A 21,781-nucleotide genomic window follows, 5' to 3' on the forward strand; every position below is an offset into this window, starting at 1 on the left:
AGATCATACTGAACATTCACATATATTCTATTTGGCAATCCAACAATTTAAATGCATATTTCTTCTTTATGGAAAGAACATCTGTCAGGCTAATTTATTTGATTCTTGAGTGCCTGTTGCCATGGACTAGATCCAAAGCCCACTGAAGTCAAAAGGAGACTTTCCAGTGACTTAACTGGGCCTGACAACAGGTTCCAGGTAGCACCATCTATTTCTATAGCTTAGAAATATTTTTTGATTCTGTATTGTTCATCAGCTTAGTCTGTTAATTAGCATACATTTTGAAATGGATTATAACGAAAGATTAAGTAAAGCACAATCATATTCAGTTACAGTATTCTGTATGCCTCTGATAAGGATTGTTCCTTTAGCCTGCAAATTGGATAAATGGATGTTTCACAGACCAGTTTTTTCTGCGCATTTTGTCAGCTAAAGTTTGCTAAAAACTCTGAATGTTAAAAGTAGCATTATATTCCCATTACCAGTAATTTGAGAAAAAGTAAATCAAATCTGCAGCCAAATTAGGATTATGTAATACAAATGTGGCAGATGTGGCTTTATGCTGAATGAGATTTTGTTGTAGTTGTTGCACTTTGAGTTCAAGATATTTTGAAAAAACTGATGTGCATAGTGGCTTTATTAGATTTCTTGGATTTATACATTAGTATCTTCATGTTGATATGTCAGTCTTACATGCAGCATCATGGACTTGTTGGCTCCACGGTATCCAAACGATACTGCACCTAATGTGGTTAAATTAAGGGCATTTTTGAAGAATATGAGATTAAGTTAGAAATGAGCGATGAGAAGGGAGGTTGTGCTTAGTTTCAGATCTGCATTAGGTTGGTGTTGACATGATTTTTGCATCTTTTTTCCTATGTTGGTTCCACTGCTCTGGATGAAATAAGAATGAATGGATATTTCTGTAGAATCCAATTGAATGCAGGTACTTCTACTACTTATAACTTTTCCGTGGCCCATCTCTGCCCCACACAAACACTTCCAATGCTCAGGACACACAAAACTAGAACAAATATTGCAACTTGAAACTGAGAAAGTAAGCAAGGAAGACAAGAAAGAGTTCCTTGTTAAACCGAATATACTAAATACCAACAAAGTATAGTATGCACCCATACTTAGAGAAATCAAAATTCCAGTAAGAAAACAAATGTTTGCCATTCTTATGCATTGGATCCACTGTTCTGGACCAAAGTTATAATTTATCAGAAGTAGGTAGCAGTGACCTTTAGCCACCTAACACATAGGGAGCGTACCAAAACGGTGAGCAAAAAAGAATAAATATAAAGTGTCAGTTTCTGATACCTTTGTTCACACTAAGTAGCACCTTTCTCCATAAGTAGTTCCACTCACTTCAATGCAATTATTTGTAGAGTAAAGCTATTCAGAGTGAGCAAAGGTAACAGAAATCTGTCCCAAAAGAGTGAAGAATCATCATCAGCATCACCTGACAGAATAAAAAGATGCATTCCAGCCAGGAGTCCTCTAGCCGTCTCCCTCTTCCTAACATGTTCCTAACATGAAGATCTGTTAGCCTTCCAGGTCCCTCTTTTTTACAAAGGGAAAGGAGAAATTGATGACCTGCCCCCACCAGCTCTCTCCCTGCTTTGGGATGAATCACAGATAAATATAGTAGGCTTTAGCAAATAGATTCTGCGTAATATCTCTCCTTTGAAACCAGCGAGTAAGAAGGATTAACATTATTTTGGACACACTGGATGGAGGTGAGTTTACTGTTCAGACAAAGAGGATTGTATTAGTTTGAGGTGATTAGTGTACGAATGAGAAATATGATGATGGACAGGTAATTAACTGACAAAAGTATCAGGGAGCATTTATTACATATGTGATATACAATATACATATAATTTATGTAATGTAAGGTAAATATATATGCCCACCTGAAATCTCTGGAAATGATTATTATTACTAGAGCACTATGTAATGGGCATACAACAATTTATTAGAAGGAGCATTCATAACAAGTATAGAGTCTAACTCAGACAAATATTGTATGTGATAACAGCTGAGATGCAAAAAGGTATGGAGATACAGTTAATGAAATCAACATAGAATACCAAAATTATGGGTCAGATATTTTGACTCACGCTATCTGATTTGTACATGTAAACCAGTTAGTGCCAAATTCTGATCCCCTTTCTCACATCTTACTCGTTGAGTGGTTCCACTGAAATCTACAGGACTATTTGTGGAGTAAAGTTCTACTCAACATGAGTAAGTGTAAGGGCCTATGTTCCTTAGTTATTTGTGCACATACATGACCAGTCTTACTGACTGCGTGCATGCCTCTTCTTATATTCCATTTACTAATAAAAACAAGTATTGTCAAAACTGCAAAGGCTATAGTAATGGAAAAAATGTACTCTGTTCTACTTCATGCATTATCCATAAAATAATGTAATTTAAATTCTCACTGCTGTATATTTTTTAGCTAGGGGTGTTGTGACTGGCAGAAAGAATATACTTTGAAATTCTGATTTGAATTTATAGTCTTGGGAATTTAATTTGTAATTATTGAATGTGATATGATTAACACATCTACTCACGAAATAGTGGTGTGTACAATATGTGCAAATGGTTTGTATGGTATTAGCACAGGAAAGATTTGGAAAACTTAGTTTTGTGAAAACTCCAGGCTTTTCGTGTTTTGTTTTGGTTTTTATTGGGTTTTTTTGAAAGTCTAAAAGTAGCATAATATACAAACTGACTTGGCCCAGCTTTTTTTCTGATGTAACATTATTTATAGTAGCACAATTTCCCTTATGCAGCATAATTCTAACAATAAGTCATGCTCAGATTGCTTTAGGAGGTGAGCCATTTTTCAGATATGCCTCATCTTTGGTATGCAGTTGTACCACTGTCTATACCAACTTATCCAAACCCAATGGACTTATTATTCTGGAAAACTAAGAATGATTTACTAAGTCTTGTGATTGAATTCACTCTTCAGAAAAGGTGGAGAACTATTATATTTCTATATTAAATAAGCCAGACCTGTATAACTGCATCCACTTTAACTATACCGGTATAAAAAGGTATGACTTTTATGTCTAGACAAGGCTAACACTGCCTTACTGAGGGAGAAGTTATTGCCATTAATTAACATGCAGACTAGTTCCCTGGTAAGCATCTTTGTTAATGGCTAGATAGTGCCATTTGGGCATTGCAGAGAAAGAATGCACCACAGGAGGCACAATTCCTCACCATGGTCTGTGGCCCAAAGACAGATCATACACACACACAGCACGGTCCCTTTGGAGGTGCACTCTGATGCCCCAGCTTGCTTTGACAGCTACACTGTCCAGAGGTCAGGCTCTAGCTCCAGGGTCATGGCTCTGCCTCCTTTGCACTGCTGTCCCTGTGAGGCAATTTGTATCTCTGGGTGTGCTCTGAAGGAATGGCTCAGTTTTTGTGTGAGCATTTTTGGTAAGACGTTCAGGTGATGAGCCTGGTATAAATTCCCAGATATGTAACAGACAGATTAAATATAGGCAAATGACTTCTCCGCTCTAGAGATACCATGCTCAGTAAGCTTCTTGACAAATTTAAAGACTGCTACTCCCCCGCACAGTCCTCATCTTCTCTGGTGCTTTTGACCCTGTCAAACACTGTCCCCTTCTTGACCTCTTATCCTACTCAATTTTTGAGATACCCCTGGAGTTGTTTGCTGAGTCTCTGTCCTCAGGTATCTTTATTCTTACTTTGCACCTTGTGTCTGGATAATCTTCTGTTCTTACAGGGCTTTAAGTATCATCTATATGCCAATGATTAGTAAACCATCTCCATCCATCCCATCCTATATTTCTACCTGCCTCTATGATAACTCCTCTACTCATCTTGTTGCAAGCTTAAAGTTAACATGGCCAAATACAAACTCATATTTTCTCACAAATCCTCTTTTTTTTTCAATAGTGAAAAAACAGCCATCGTCCTCATGATTGAGCTTACTGATTCCTGCCTCTCTGCCCAGCATATTCAGGCCATAGATTCTTCCTTCTGAACACCAGCATGGTTCATCCTTTACTTTCCATAATCTCGGCCAAATTTCTTGTTCAGGGCCTCATTATATTCAGCTTGGACTACTGCAGTATCCTTCTCTCTGGCCACCCTAGTGCACACATACAAAATACTCCTCTTTGCAAGTCAGTTTGATCATATCACTCCCTTCTTCAATTTGGCTCCCCAGGTGTTATCTCATGAAATTTGAGCTTCTTGTCACTACCTCCAAAACACAATAAATTGTGCACCTCCTTACTTTCCCTTGCAATGTTTCACATTGTACTTTATTCCCTCTGCTCTGCCAGCATTCCCATCCTCATCTGTCCATTTGACACTTCTCCCACATTTGCCTCTGTGTCTTTATTCACAGCACCACCTATGCCTATTATCATCTCCTCAAGCTTGTCCAAAAGGCCCACTACCCCATCCACATTTAAGTCCCTTTTAAAGACACATTGCTACCATGCCGCCAACAGTGGATCTAATTGTATTACTTGAAACCAAACCAAACAAAAAAAATCTGTTGGTTCCTTTCCCATAAACTCTGTCTACCTTTCCATCTTTAGACTGGATGCTCCTTGGGGCATACCTTCTTTAATATTTGGAAAGCACCCAGCACACTGTAGATGCTATTGTAAACTAATAAATATTATTAATTCAATGTGAATAAGGACTTCAGGATCTGACCCTCTGAAGGGGTTTCATTTAGCTCCAGATAAAGCTCATTAATCTTGTGAGCTTAGAAGTCTCTAAGACATGGAACATCCTGGTAGGGTATTGGTGTCTGGGAAAAACAGCATCAGCTTCTGAATATTTTAGAAGCTGAGGAAAGCCACTGCTGGTCACTCCAACAACATAATTTCCCATGTTCAACAAGTGGTCAGAAAAAGGCTCCCATTGACTTCAAGGACAAGAACTGACACAATACTTATTACACTAAACAATAAATTAAAAATCACAAAATATTGTTCACTTATATCCAAATTCTCATCCAGGGCATGGACACACAGATCTGCATATGCATTGACTACTATGGAGTTGCACCAGGGATGAATTTGGCCCATTCTTATATTTCTGCATGTTCAGTAAAGTTAACTGCAGTATTCAACTCTACTAGGCTATAGCATATGGGTTTGTGCCTTATTTCACATTGAACACAACTTGGTAATCATTCTTGAAATGGAAGGAGATGCATTTTAACGTAATTACCTTCTCTTGATATTGTCGTCGTGAGGAATCCAAAGACTGAATTAGGGCAGTGGCATGACCAACAAACATGGCATAACATGTAGCCCCCACAATCATACTCAACATGGTAATCCAGAGATCGGACATGCTGACAGGGGCCCGGGCTCCATAACCAATACAAAGCATGTGGCTCATGGCTTTGAAGAGTGCATACGAATACTGCTTTCCCCAGGAATCATTCTGCAAGAAAAGAGAAAAGTGACTGAGCCAGCGAGAAGGTGGAGGACAAAGTATTTTTGACCTATGTAACAGGAACATTATAGATCACTGAAGGAACATCCTGGTAATGTATCCTGTGTGTTTAGGAAAGAGATATTCTTTTGAAGTCCACTGTTACATAAAGCTTGGGAAGACTGTCAGATACTATTTAGCACAGTGACAGAAAATAAGTGGACTATTTTAAAAACAAATATTTTTTCTCACACTTGTATGTTAACCTAATTAAGCTAAGGATAAAGGTCACTCTTATTTTAAAGTCCAGTGCAGGGAGTATAGAAAGAGCTGAGCATCTGGACCTTCCAAGTATACACAGGCGATATTTTGGTTTAATGTCCTGTAAGACAGAAAGAAGCAATGTAGGTGTTTCTTTCTTTCTTTCTTTCTTTCTTTCTTTCTTTCTTTCTTTCTTTCTTTCTTTCTTTCTTTCTTTCTTTCTTTCTTTCTTTCTTTCTTTCTTTCTTTCTTTCTTTCTTTCTTTCTTTCCCTAATTGTTTATGTTGCCATATGTGAATGTGATAGTATAGAAAATACACAAAGCTGCTTGTGTATTTTTTTGCTTTGTTTTTGTTTTTTTGTTTTTGTATTTTACCACTCTCATTTGGAATTTTATTTTCTAAAATTTTAGGCAAAATTCTGTCTGTTGAAAAAAGGTTCTGCTCCCCCCCTGTGAACCCGCCATTTCTGCAGGTAAAAACCTCAACTATATAGACCTTTCAGTCTCAATTTGAAGAAGTGTAATTAAACCTCTCTACAAATGAAAGGTACCCCACACTGTGTCCACCCCTAAGAGTTATTTGGTTCCCACATTGCCCTTTTATCCTGTGTTCTGCCTGCAATGTGGTTTCAATGTAATACGCTATGGATGCCCTCACTCACAGTTATTACAGGAGCCATGCATTTGGTTTTAACAAGTTTAAATAGATAAATGTCATTTACAATACAGCAGCATTTAATAAATATGCAATGTATCAACACTGGCTTATGGTAATTTTAACAAGCTGCTACATTGTTTTCAGCTAATAGCTATTTCACTTCCTAAGAATACCTTTGATTCTCATGGGTGAATGATGTGTTTTTCTGCTTCTTTTTCTGTCTGTGATATTCCTAGTATACGTCAAAAACATCACAATTCACAAAGAATCTATCTACGTATAATCTGCACTCATGACTAAACAGCTTTCACAGCCACACATACAGAAACAACTTTAGACTGGGTTAGAGTTGTGAGTTCTGCACATATGACATGTATCTACCACTCTGGATTCCCTCTGAGATTAGAAAGTACCTACAGCTCATTCACAAACTTTAAAAACTGCCTTGGTGTTCGCCAAGTGCCTTTAGCCTTGTATCGGCTCAAAGGAGCTATGTCTAAACAAGACCAGACATTGTAAAGCTGACATAGAAGCCATTGGACTCATCTTGGATTTCTCCTATTTTCTTTGCCAGAGGAATAAAACTAATACTGCTTTAAACCAGTTAACCATCTGTTGCTCTTATTAACAAATCATGCTATAAACCTCACAGAACAGATGAGAAAAAATGATCTCTGTCATAGACAGCTTCCAATATAATTTCAGACATGACACAATGAGGGTGTGTGGGAAGAAAAACAGTGATGACAGCAACAAGATTCAGTGATTACTCGGCAAAGGCCAGTACACAGCACAACATAAGCAAACAATTTGTTTTTCTCTCAGAGAAATTTGGGGAGGTATAACACACACACACACAGGTCAACTACATTCATTGGAGTCAGCATGGCACAACTGGGTGTTTAGCAGTGACTTAAATATGAACTTAAATACATAAACTCAGATTTTGTTGCACAGAGCACTCATCCACTCACTCCATTATTTTTTTTTCTTAATAATCAATTAGTTCCTAAGAAGTGATCTGAAAAATTCTGGTGTGTGTATGAGAGAGTGAGTAAGAGAGAGATGCTGATTCAATACTATTTTTGGAAGGGAAGCTTGAGTCTCAATAGAATTCAAGAAGCTGCTTTCTTTGTTCATTGATCTGTCCCCAAATATAGCATACACTTAAAATAAAATGTGCTGTTTTTCATGTTTTTCAAGTTAAATACATCACACTAATACCAAGTTTAATCTACAGAAATAAGAATAAAGATGATCTCAGTATTTGCAATACATGTTGTTTAAGCCTAGGGTTTGTCAGCATCAGCCTTAGATTTGTCAGTGTCACAGGTTGGAATTTTCCACAACCGGACGCCAAAGTGTTGGTCTTTGCTATAGACAAAAGTGCAGAGTGCATCATTCCTCTGTTACCAGAGTATAGAATTCTCTGCATGCAGCATTTTGTCACCAACTCCATAAGGCAATTTTATGTGATGCATTCTGAACTAATACTGCTGAATTACCCAAAGTCCATATTATGTAGCTAACCATGTTTTGTTTACACATTCAGCTTTTCTGTAATATAATTGTTGCCATTTAAAATGTTTCCCTAAATGACCCATATTCTGTTCTTGCTATGGAAAAAAAAACCCTCTATCCAGCCTTTCCAACCAATAGGTAAAAAAGGACATTTAATTTCTTATTTGACAGTGAGTTGATCGCTGGTTCCAGATTAGCAGTAATCGGTTTAAACTGTTTTAAAAGGAATAACATTAATTTGGAATAAACTATTAAGGACAGTAATTGTGAGAAATACCAAAGCTGTTTATCTAAGGATTGATTGCATAATCTAGTTTGATGACACTAGGAAATCCTCAGATGTGTAAAAGCAGTGATCACTGATCATTTGCAATTAGTTTTGGGAGTATACGCATTAATTTAGAGCTGTTATCCACAGAGCACATTCAGCACAGTGCACGCTTGATGTTTAAGGGTCTTATACATCAAGAGTACACTTGTTTCCTCTGATCGAAGGATGTTATCCTCTCCCTCATAACTCCACATAAGCCTGTTATAAATAACTGTTTTATAATATGTTAACTTCCCAGCTCATAAGCATAATTTCACAGAAAGGTTATAGGACACATTTCAGGGACAAAAAGGAAAGCTAAACTCAATGGAATAAGAGTTTCTGTTTTAGTGGAATCTGAAGAGGTTATTACTAGAAGATTGTGTTGTCATCAGACAAATCACTTCTACTCGCACAGTGCAGTCCTTTCCTCAGGCACAGCTTATCGTTAAGGCTAAGATTTTATCACGGTTATTTTTAGTAAACGTCAGGAAGAGGTCACAGGCAATAAACAAAAATTCATGGAGCCTGTGACCTGTCCATTACTTTACTAAAAATAACTTGGGGGCAGGGGGCAGGGCTAGGTAGGGGGGAGGAATGGAGTCCCATGGTGGGGGAAGGACTGACAGGATGAGCCCCCAACCATAGTCCAGTGGCCACAGTGTGGGGAACAGCCCCCGCACACAGCCCCCGCTCCAGAGCTGGCCCATCTGCAGAATAGGGGTGTTTGGCCCCAACTGCAGCCCCCACCAAGTCCCGACTGCAGCGGGGGGAGGGGAGGGAGGGGGGACACATGGCCCTGGGAAGCTGCAAGGGAACTCATTGCTCTGGGTGCAGCTGCCGGGCAGGGGTGCACGGCCCCAGCTGCAGCCCCCAGAGGAAGCTGTGGGGCTAGGGGCTGCAGGATCCTGGTTCCAGCCAGCCCCAGCAGGGCAGAGGCTCACAGTCCCACCTCCTCCTCCTGAAGCCCTAGAAGTCACAGAGGTCCAATAAAGTCACGGAATCCGTGACTGCCATGACCTCCATGTCTAAATTGTGGCCTTATCGTCAGTCGGCCCTCCCTTGCATTCAGATATAAACTGATTTAGAAATCTTGCAGTAAGCAGGTTATTTCACAGATGGCAGTGGGGTTTTCCCACATTCTGATTCCACTCTTTCCCCACCCCTTCCAGATTATGCTAGCTGCAGGTGTCACAGGAAGGTGCTGGTGAGTTTGCAAGGGCATGCTTTACTCACTGTGGACTTGACATATTTGTTTTGAACTACTCAGGGGAAATTAAATTGTTGTATCCAAAATCTCTGATTTTTTGTCCCCCCACCCAATATTGCAGTAGCACCCAGGTCCCTGATCAGGACTTGGGCTATATTGTGCTAAGTGATGTATAAACTGAGGTAGACATAGTCCTCACCTCAAAGAGCTTACTATCTAATCAACTGAATGTTTTCAGGAATGACCACTGTACCATCTGTGGACTTTGTGAAAAGAAGTGTGCTAGGAGAGATTTGATAAAGGGAAATTGGGAGCCCATTATACTAGAATAGAAACAGTTTAAAGCACTGGCAGTTTAGTTCGGCCCATTTTTGCTATAAATGTTCTGCAATATAATGTAACATATAAAGTACTATAAGCAAAAAACAATCAACAAAAAATTCCACTTGAAGTCAAAGACAGTGTAAGGAGGCAGAATGTATCTTTACCAGCTGCAATGTAGCTCAGTAATGGCTTTAGAGAAATGTCCTACCAAAATCTCAAGGACATGAGCCAATGTTCATGGAAGTCAACTGTAGTCTTTCCAGCAACTTCAATGGGCATTTGATTAGGCCCTAATACCCTAAATATGATTCTATTTTAACTTTCTCACTAAATATTTATCTAGAATACCATACAAGCTGGGCACCTAGAAACTGACTTTGAAAAGTTCTTAAAATTAAAATTCAATTAAAAACTAATCAACCACGCACAGCACAAGTATTTGCATTATATATTAAACACTCTTACAAAAATTGAGAGTTGAGAGAGGACTGTATCTGCACATTTACAACAGCACTGGTAATTAACACCCAAAAGTGGGAGAAGGAGAAAGAGGTTTTGAATAGGAAAGAAGTGCCATGCATTCTTTATCAAGCCCTGTGTCACTCATCCTGCATGTCCAACTCTTCTCTCACCTGTTAAAACTTCTCTCTGTAACAAAGTGTATCATACTCAGAGAGTTCTAATGCTATGGTTGGTCACCTATTTCAAATCAAAGTGTGATTCTTCTCGCTTATGCTGGTGTAAATCAGAGTAAATCCATTGAGTCAATCAAGTTACATTGGTATAAAACTGGTGTAAAATGAGATCCGAATAGGTCCCTTAAATTGTAATCTGCAATTTGACTGTTAGTGCGCATATCCACGGTCACTGTTATCTACCAACTTGCTATATCTGTCAGCATGGGGGAGAAAAAACATTAGCATTGCATTTCACAGCAAAAAAAGTCTTGTTGAGAGAAGCAATGACTATATCATCTGTATCTATCTATCTATCTATCTATCTATCCATCCATCAATCCATCCACATGCACAGTGTGGGTATACATATACAACAAAGTAAATACACACATAAACATTTATATATTTACTTCATTCAGAGTTGCTATACGACTTTGCTGTCACTACACTACACTGCAGTTTTGCTGCTTTGTCCCATATGCCATCAGTTAAACAAAAACAAAGCAAAAAGAAAAGAAGTACTTGTGGCACCTTAGAGACTAACAAATTTATTTGAGCATAAGCTTTCATGAGCTACAGCTCACTTCATTGGATGCACTCAGTGGAAAATACAGTGGGGAGATTTTATATACACAGAGAACATGAAACAATGGGTGTTACCATACACACTGTAACGAGAGTGATCAGGTAAGGTGAGCTATTACCAGTAGGAGAGAAAAAAAACCTTTTGTAGTGATAATCAAGGTGGGCCATTTCCAGCAGTTGACAAGAACATGTGAGGAACAGTATGGGGGGGAAATAAACATGGGGAAATAGTTTTACTTTGTGTAATGACACATCCACTCCCAGTCTTTATTCAAGCCTAATGTAATGGTGTCCAGTTTGCAAACTAATTCCAATTCAGCAGTCTCTCATTGGAGTCTGTTCTTGAAGTTTTTTTGTTGAAGAATTGCAACTTTTAGATCTGTAATTGAGTGACCAGAGAGACTGAAGTGTTCTCCAATTGGTTTTTGAATGTCTGACGTCTGATTTGTGTCCATTTATTCTTTTACGTAGGGACTTTTTCTTTTTCAAGTTGCAGTGGGGGAGGTTTAGATTGGATAGTAGGAAAAACTTTTTCACTAGGAGGGTGGTGAAACACTGGAATGCGTTACCTAGGGAGGTGGTAGAATCTCCTTCCTTAGAGGTTTTTAAGGTCAGGCTTGACAAAGCCCTGGCTGGGATGATTTAACTGGGAATTGGTCCTGCTTCGAGTAGGGGGTTGGACTAGATGACCTTCTGGGGTCCCTTCCAACCCTGATATTCTATGATTCTATGACTGTCTGGTTTGACCAATGTACATGGCAGAGGGGCATTGCTGACACATGATGGCATATATCACATTGGTAGATGTGCAGGTGAATGAGCATCTGATAGTGTGGCTGATGTGATTAGACCCTATGATGGTGTCCCCTGAATAGATATGTGGACACAGTTGGCGATGGGCATTGTTGCAAGGATAGGTTCCTGGGTTAGTATTTTTGTTGCGTGGTGTGTGGTTGCTGGTGAGTATTTGCTTGAGGTTGGGGGGCTGTCTGTAAGCAAGAACTGGCCTGTCTTCCAAGATCTGTGAGAATGATGGGTCGTCCTTCAGGATAGGTTGTAGATCCTTGATGATGTGCTGGAGAGGTTTTAGTTGGGGGCTGAAGGTGATGGCAAGTGGCATTCTGTTATTTTCTTTGTTGGGCCTGTCCTGTAGTAGGTAACTTCTGGGTACTCTTCTGGCTCTGTCAATCTGTTTCTTCACTTGAGCAGGTGGGTATTGTAGTTGTAAGAACGCTTGATAGAGATCTTGTAGGACTTTGTCTCTGTTTAATCTTAAAGCCAGATAGGTCTTTTGCCCCCACTGCTTCCCTTGGAAGGCTATTCCAAAACTTCACTCCTCTGATGGCTAGAAACCTTTGTCTAATTTCAAGGCTAAACTTCCCGATGATCAGTTTATATCCATTTATTCTTGTGTCCACACTGGTACTGAGCTTAAATAATTCCTCTCCCTCTCGGGTATTTATCCCTCTGATATATTTACAGAGAGCAATCATATCTTCCCTCAACCTTCTTTTGGTTAGGCTAAACAAGCCAAGCTCCTTGAGTCTCCTTTCATAAGACAGGTTTTCCATTCCTCGCATCATCCTAGTAGCCCTTCTCTGTGCCTGTTCCAGGTTGAATTCATCCTTCTTAAACATGGGACACCAGAACTGCACACAGTATTCTAGGTGAGGTCTCACCAGTGCCTTGTATAATGGTACTAAAACCATTACAGTGTATATGGTAACACCCGTTGTTTCATGTTCTCTCTGTATATAAAATCTCCCCACTGTATTTTCCACTGCATGTATCCGATGAAGTGAGCTGTAGCTCACGAAAGCTCATGTTCAAATAAATTTGTTAGTCTCTAAGGTGCCACAAGAACTCCTTTTCTTTTTGCAGATACAGACTAACATGGCTGCTACTCAAAAACAAAGCAGGATCACAAATCTTTGTCTTTATTTCTTGGCGCAGCAGACCCATCTTATAGGCTATGACTGCGACTTTCTTCATTCATTTTTATCCAACCTCGGGTGTTTTTTGCGGGGGGTTGGGGAGGGGAATTGTTTTTGTTTTTTTAAAATCCTTTCACTCAGTCTAGTATCCTTAAAGAAATGTAGCAAGGCTGTTTTTCCACTATTCCATTTTCCTGACATTCTCACTAGTACCTCTAGGGAAAAACCTTTGATTCCAAACCAACTCAACTTTCTTTCCATAGAATATTGCCCACAATGCCACAGAACATGATCAACTGTGTCTTTGGTTTTGCACACATTACACAGCCCATCTTTATGTATTTTTAATATGTTTAACTTATCATTTAGGGCACAGTGACCTGTTCACACTATGAAATGACTTCACTTTTTCTGTTGCGACAGTGAGTGTAGTATTATTTTCAATATTAAGCATACAATATAAAACCTTCGACCTTTTGTTTCCTTTGCCCACAGTTCTTGCCATTTCTTCACACGTGCCTTTTTGATCACATTTTTAAATTCTTCTCTACTTAAGGGAATCATAATATTCACCTCCTCATTTCTTAGACCTTGCTTTAATGCTTTGTCAGCCACCTCATTTCCAGGTATTTCAATATGCCCTGGAATCCATGCTATTGTTACACAGATACCTGCTTGCATTATTTCCATAGTTAGGAATATTATTTCACTTATGTCGTTTCTGACTCTGTTCTATTTGCCACTATGCCTGACAGGGAAGCAGATAAAATTACAGCTGTAGCAGACTGAACATCTCTTACCCAGGTGAATGCCACCAATATCCCTATTAGTTCAGACATCAGAATGGTTACAATTTGATAGCCTTTGATAGTTTCTGGATTCCAAGACTAAGAACACAGAAGGCTGTTGCTCCTCTATCTGTGCTGTCATATTTTGATCTATCTGGACCTATTTTTCATAAATAAATTCTGAAATGTCATTGGTCATAATGTGTTTTTATTCCTTCCCTCAGTTCTTTCATACCATTCCAAATCCACAAATGGGAGAATAATTATCCAACTGTAATTGGATTTCCCATGACTAATAATTTTTAGTTCTCTCTGTTTTTCTTTTTATGTATCTCCTTTACACATTTTTTGACCATGATAGTATAAGAAAGTCTGTGGCAACCCAAATCATTTTGTCTACTTCGCTCCCGGCAGTCTTCATAAATTGGTTGTGTACTTCTATTTTAACGATTTTCATTTACCTTTCCCCAAAAGGTCAGATCTAATAGTTTCATCATTAGATTTATAGGTGCTTCTCCAGTGGCTATTTGCAACACACATGCTGCACCACATAACAACTGCAGAGCGGAGTCCTGGAACAGTTCCAAGTTTCTAAGTATTGTTTTTGAGGCTGAATCACAAGCTTGGCATCCATAAAACTGGTCTTATCAATACTCTATACCATCATAATCAGTACTTTCTTATCTGCATCTGATTTGCTTCCAGCTACACTATTAAGTTCATCCTACTTTTACACTTTTGCAAAAGTCACATAGACAATATCATACAATTTAAATTATCAAACACTACTCCTAGGAACATAATTTTTTAACTATCTAAATTTTTTCCACCATAAAAGAAATAAGTTCCATTCTTCCCTAATTTTCTTCCTGTTAAAAGCATTTCCTTAGTTTTTGCAAGTGAAAATTTAAATCCCCAATCATTTCCCCATTTGGAAATTCTCTGGAGTGTCTCATTTATCTTTTCCACAGCTATTTTAAGTCTTTTATGCTTAGTCCATATAGCACAGTCATCTGTGAAAAAGGAAATACGTACTCCCATCTGCACGCTTTCCGTGAGGTCATTTATCATAATGGAAGGCAAAGTAGGGCTTATAATAACTTCCTTGAGTTTTATTTTTAATCTTGTAGGTTTGTGATAAAGCTGTTCCCCCTTTCACTTGTATAATTCTGTCACTTAGAAGTCCCTTATCCACCAAAACATTCTCCCTTTTATTCTAATTTTGGCTAGTTTATAAAGGAGGCCTTCCTACTACAGCATGTCAAATGTTTTTTCAATGTCCAGGAAAACTATCATAAGAACATAAAAATGGCCATATAAAAATGGCCTCGGGTCAAACCCACTAGGTTTGATCCACCTAACCTAGTTTCCTGTCTTCCAACAAAGACCAGTGCCAGATGCCTCAGAGGGAATGAACAGAACAGGGAAATTATTAAGTGATCCATTCCCTGTTATCTCGTCCCATCTGCTGGAAGTTGGAGGTTTAGGGACACTCAAAGAATGGGGTTGTGTCCCTGCTCATCTTGGCCAATAGCCATTGATGGACCTATCCTCCATGAACTTACATAATTCCTTTTGAACCCAGTTATAGTTTTGGCCTCCCCAACATTTCCTGAAAATGAGTTCCACAGGATGACTATGCATTGTATGAAGAAATAATTCCTTAAGACCAACTGAAAAAAATACAAACTGTAATCCTGTTAACCTAAATATACAACACAGAGGAAGAATCAAAAGCTATTCCCAAAGGTCTGTAGAAGTGCAGGAAGAAATATTTAATGCAAATAAATATAGGAGTTCATTTTCAAAGATTCCATAACATTAAATTTGGCTGGGCAAACAAGAGAAGCGGCCCCAAACCCTAACTGATGAGGGGAAGAAAAACTCAAGGTCAAAGCCAAAGTATGTGACTTACTGGTAGAGAATTTAAATCCTTCAAGAAACCTTTTGAATGAGAATTTTAAAATTTGGGGGATAATGACAGAGATTCTAAAATCTTATGTGGACTAGAGACACAATAACAATTTTATTTTTCAGATAGTTAAAAGTTGATAGATATGATAATACGGGCATTGTAAGTTGACAGATCTGGAGTAATGAATCAATCCCTTTATGAAATGCCATTATAATGCAAATATCAAAATATATTTGAATTTACAATGGTTGATAGTCAAGAAAAAAAACAGATACACATGAGCTTTATATAGCACAACTCTTGGAGGCAGTTCAAGGAGCAGAGTGATATAAACCTGACTAGCAACTCCACAGTATGCTGACTTACTAGGAATTGTAAGGGGAATCTTCAGTTTGCAATGATATTTACAAGCATTCTACAAAAATGCAGCAGCAGCAGCAGCTAGGGAACCTAGTAGAAAATAGCATGTGTGAAGTCTGCATACAGCTCAGAGTGGACAACATATTATGCAGAGTTCCTGACCTGAAATGATAAACTGTCTTAAAGATAACATAGAAAACATTCTTTGGCTTTGGACCTTTATTCCTTTGGGAGGTGTCATCATTAGTCTCAGAATCACTGGTGAAAGTCATGTACAATAAATCACTAACTAGACAGCAGAAAAGACTATCATGAATAAGTCTGCCAAGAAAAATTAATTTGCCTCCAAATATTAATCAGCACCTACTGTTTGTCTTCACCAGGAACATTTTCAGTTTTAGGTCCACATAGACACAAATTACTTTACTCTCATAAGTAGTCCCAGTGAGTAGTTCTCTTGGGTTGGCAGGATCGGGCCCTTAATAAAAAATTCAGCAAAGGAAATATTTGATTGTAGATTTTAATTTTTTAACAATTAAGTGGGAATGGTCAATAAGTACCAGTATGTATTGTTCTCACTTTACATATAGTGAAACAAAGGGCTTGTCTATACAATGCAGTTGCACTGGTTGAACTTCAGGTAAGAATTCAAACCGGTTTAGTTAAACTGATGCAAACTCCTTATTTCAATTTAAGAGTAGATGATACTGGGATATTTGGGTCCACAATTAAACTAAAGCAACATAATCCACCCTTAAACTGATATGAGTGTCCACAAGGGTATTGGAACAAGTCTAATTAAATCAGCTTAAATGAATGAAGTTTAAACCAATGCAACTTTCTTGTGTAGGCCTAAACCAGCCTAAACCAGAGAGGCTAAGTGACTTTCAGAAGACTACCAAAAAAAAAGTCCATGTCAGAACAGGGATTAGAATTGAGGATTTCCACATTATCAGACCTGTGTTTAAGAATTAGAAACAAAAGTTTATTTCATTAGTCTAAAGGAGGGATTCATTTTACACCATATCTTTTGACTGTGGGGTGCATAGTTGTTACGGTCACAAATTCAGTCCTGTTGTTAAAAGCTTTAAGAGCCCTTTCCCAGCTAGTTGACATTCTACACTATTATATTATGAATTGATAACAGGAAGCAACTGAGTTTCCATTCTAAGTCCTATTTTGGCACCACAAACCGAAAATGTATTGTGCTCAGAATTGATCAGGGTTCAAGGATAATTTATTTTCCTACCACATTTGAGTTTAATTGGAAGATGAGATCTTGAATTATGACACCCTATAAAAAGAGATGCCCAATAAGGGTCAAAAAGTCAGTTAGGGCAAATATTTTACAAGCACCAAATTCCCATTTTCAAAAGTAATTTAGACATTTATTAGCTTAAGTTTCATTGAAATTCAATGTGACGTAGGCTTCTAAGTAACCTATGCACTTTCAAAAATTTTACTTCTAACTTTGTTATTTTATAGGAAAACATCCTCTAATACAAACAAACAAACAGAATGCAGGAAAGAAATAAAACAGTTAATTGCACTTCCTTTGCATAGCACCAAAATGTAGTTGACTAAATTTTAACTTTCAAAAGCTATAAACTTTTGGATATAGAACATCAGATGATTGCTGGGGAATCTATTGAAAAGCTTGGGTTTCAGCCCCTTTTCCTTGCAGAGATATACAGGTACTTCAAAACATACCTCTACATTGTTCATTCTCAAATGACACTAAGAACTAGTGGCCATGAGAAAACCATACCTCACTGCACCTCACACTATTAGGCTCTTAATGAAGAATGAGCAATGATTGCCTTCATTATGCTATTTGTCTAGTCAGCAGCTTCAAACAGTGTGCATGTTGAATAAAGAAGGCTTTAAAGCATCATGATAACTATTTAGTTAAAATAAGGTATTCTAGGTTTTGTGGCTGATAAAATGGAACTTATGAGTTGAGAAGGTGACTTTCAGGACACCACTATGGTTTGGGGGAACAGTTGAGACAGTTTGGAGTTTCAGTGCCTTGTCTTAGGAGTTTGAAACCTAGGAAATGCAGCCTGCATTTCTGAGGGGTTTATTTTTGTTCATTTTTTTCAAAAATTCTAATGTTCTTGAAAGGTAACATTTCAGTGGTTTGAGTGCATTTGCCTAGAACATTAACTTCACCTCAAAGTTGTTGGGGGTTTTTTGTATGTGATTGTATAAAATTTAACAAGGCAGACAAATAATCTACTTGCACTAAGTTATTCAGCCGAAAAATGGGCAAAAGATATATTTCTGACAGCAGAAACCAAATTTGAAAAGATCTGTGGCCAATCTATAAGCAAATTATTTTTTTTCTATTCTTAGGTTTGCACAGTTTAGTGAATACAGTAAAGTGTCCAATAATAATAAAATTTCTGTAGGTCTAACTTCTCTTTAACTGTTTGTGCATATCTGAGCATCCTACAACTCAATAATAATTTCATGAGACAGCTGTTCTATTCATGGAACAATGGTAATGTCATTTAACTGCAGTAACGTTTGGAAAGCATATTGAATGCCTTCAGAGCTGTTACATAAAAGGCAGGAAAGTATCTATGTAAATCTAAAAATTAAACCACAGTACTTTGATTACAGGAGCTACGAAATTAGCCTTCAGAGGAACTAAGCAGTCACCTGCTGGATAGTTTAAAGGAAACCAGTCTTGAAATTGAATATTCCAATTCTGTAATTTACATGGATAATGTCATGAGAATAGTAAGAAAAAACAACTCAGTCTTCTATGTCCTAAGCACAAACACTGGGGAGAGGTAGTTACCTGGATGCAGGAAACAAGGGGAGTAATGGGAGATGAAGTCAATGAATGAGAGAACATTTTATTTAGTGTTATATTAGTCCAGTAATCCTGTAAACCATCTGGAAGAGTCACCAGAAAAATAGACCTTGTTCCATCCCTGAGGTGTTTATAATCTGTGTTTGCAAACCTGCAGCACAGTCTGTGATGGCAGACTTTTAAGCCAGTGTCACTTCCCATTGAAGTCAGTGTGACTCCACCTAGGTGCAAAGAGTTTCCCTATATGGATTTGACTGCAGTCCTAGGCCTCATTTTAGACACAGTATGATGAATGGGGAGCAATAAACAGTATAGAGGGAGTGTGGAAAGGCAGGACAAGGCTTCCAGCAATGAAATTATAAGTGTTCCCAGTACAGACATATGAACATCTTGGTCATTCCTTTATATTTTTGTGAATGTGACAAAGTACAGAGTACTGAGAATAAGCTTTTCAATTTTCAGGGCAAACAGTTGGATATTTGAATCTATCTCAAAAAAGAGAGGAACATGCTGAAATTACAATGTATTAAAAATATCCCCAAACTCATCCATTTCATCCTCACCCATAACAATTTTACATTCAACACTTTGCCCAAACCATGGGAACAGCTATAAGTACTAGGATGGCTCCCCAATGTGCCAAGTTCTTCATAGGCCACCTTAAAGAAAAAATTCCAAAAAAGAAAAACTGAAACAAAAAAACAATGATCTATCTGAGATACATCAGTGATATTTTCATCCTCTGGACAGACAACCTAAACTGCCATATAGATTTCCACCACAACTTCATCACCACCACCCATCCATTAAACTCTCTCTAGAACACTCCCACACTAGCATCAACTTCCTGGACAACACAATTAGCTTCAACAATGGAACCCTACAGATGCCTCTATACAAAAATCCCATGGATCACCTATCCTCACAGATCCAGGAACCACCCCAAACTCACTCTGAAATCTGCTATCTACAGTGCGGCATTCAGATACCACGGAATATGCTTTAAGGAAAAAGTCCAGGATATATATACCTCAACATACTTAAAACTGCCTTCAGCCAGCAAGGACACTCTACCAAAGAAGTAGATCACATCATGAAATGGGCCACCCAAGTGCCCTGAAAGAACCTGCTTCAATACAGAAATAAAATTCCCTCCGATGACACACCTCTAGTTGTGACCTACCACCCCACAAAGGAGCCCATGTGGGGTATCAAACAATTACAACCCACACTCAGTGGGGACCATATCCTGAAAGAAATATTTCCTGAATCCGCTCTTCTGGCCTTCAAAGAACCTGCCCCCAACCTCTCCAAGTTCATCATCAGAAGCAAAATTCCCACAGACCAGGACATATTAACTCAAAGTGGCACCAGATCTTGCCAGAGCAACAGATGAAAAGCCTGTAGACATATCTGCACTACTATGATGATCAATACACCCCATACCACACCTTTCAAGATCCATGGGTCCTACACATGCCTATCACAGCATGTGGTGCACCTCACCCAGTCATGAGTGGCCAGTGATCTGGCTGTTGGGGGAGGCTAGTCCCCAGCCCCTCTCCTTGTGCACAAGGCCCCGCTCCTCCCCTTCCGCCCTCCCTCGTTGCCATTTTGGCTCTTTTGTAGTCCAGCAGAAGCACCCTTTTTCACGTGGCTTGCTACTCTGATATTTCTTGGTCTTTATGTCTTTCAATGTTTGCATTTCAGATTTCATCTTAGCCTTCCTAATAGCCATTTTATCTGCCATAAAAAGAAAAGGAGTACTTGTGGCACCTTAGAGACTAACAAATTTATTTTAGCATAAGCTTTTGTGAGCTACAGCTCATTTCACCTGCCATAGTTTGTATTCCTTTCTGTTGACTTCACGAGGGATGGATTTCTGTTTTCCTTTAGAATATCTGTTTGGCTCAAATAACTTCTTCAATTTTGCTATTTAACAATACTTGTTTTCCTTAACTTCCTGATTCATTTTTTGAAGGGGGGCATACATGATTTCTGTGGCCATTACCATTTGCTTGTGTAGTCTCCATGCAGAGCCTAGGGGCTTATTTCTTCAGTTTTGACATCATGGGATTTTTCCCTAACTTCCTCTCCTTTATTTAAATACCACTTTCTGACGTTTAATAGCATCTAGCCGGGCAGCTGAGGGGTGAGGCCCCAGGCCTGGTCTCTGGTGGGGGGGGCCAGCTCTCAGCCCTGGTGCGCCAAGCAGCTGGGTCATGTGGCCAGCCCTGGTGAGTCAGGTGGCAACGCCCCCAGCTGCAGTTCTCCAAGAGGCCGGGCGGTGCAGCTGCAGCACCCCCAGTTCCAGTGCCCCAGTGCTGGGCCCCAGCACCAGTAGCCCTGACTCCCTGCAGGAGACAGGCTGGCCAGCCAGCCTGGCCCAACCAAAACACAAAAGCAAACATCTGAATACATTTTCCAAATTTAATCTTGAGAGTTAAGCCCAAATGCTGTGAACAAAAATGCATTCTTCACAGTGATAAAACTGTTTTTTCCAGCACGTATAAAAGATGTGCAAAGTGAAGAAAATTGTTGAATATGTATAGTTTGTCCTTGGAACGTACTATTGAATTGTATTGTTTGTCCTTGGAATCTAGACAGGAATCATTGCACTCAGGAAGTATTTTCATTGGCCCTATATATATATTTAACTGAACATCCATATTAAATAAAGCTGAAAGAGTTCTATTTATATTAGGAGAATAACTGGATTATTAATAAATCTTCTGCTATTCCACTTCACACTGTCAGATTTTAAAGAAAACAAAAAAGAAACTAGCTTTTAAACTTCTTTATTCATTTGCAACTATACACATTCCTCCTTTATTTCTTCCGTTATGTCATAAACTCGTTTGTCAACTATACTGGCTTATAGTGACAATCTTTAACGGGAAATATGAATTTCAGATTTTACACTTTCAGTATTTTTAATGGAGGTAAGAGGAATGTAAAC

At 38.6% G+C, this 21,781-nt stretch overlaps 1 protein-coding gene across 3 annotated transcripts in view; it reads right to left on the reverse strand.

Annotated features, from left to right (window-relative positions):
• The window catches only part of HCN1 (hyperpolarization activated cyclic nucleotide gated potassium channel 1), a 315,989-nt gene that overhangs the window by 87,899 nt on the left and 206,309 nt on the right, over window positions 1-21,781 (reverse strand). For 2 of the 3 annotated variants that reach the window (XM_073343905.1, XM_073343907.1), the window contains exon 4: window positions 5,248-5,466. The exons of the other annotated variant lie outside the window; for it this stretch is intronic. In XM_073343905.1, coding sequence (XP_073200006.1) covers window positions 5,248-5,466 — 219 coding nt within the window. The remainder of the gene's footprint in view (window positions 1-5,247; window positions 5,467-21,781) is intronic. 3 annotated transcript variants of the gene reach the window in all.

The sequence above is a fragment of the Lepidochelys kempii genome, chromosome 5 (genome assembly GCF_965140265.1).
Source record: "Lepidochelys kempii isolate rLepKem1 chromosome 5, rLepKem1.hap2, whole genome shotgun sequence".
NCBI lineage: Eukaryota > Metazoa > Chordata > Testudines > Cheloniidae > Lepidochelys > Lepidochelys kempii.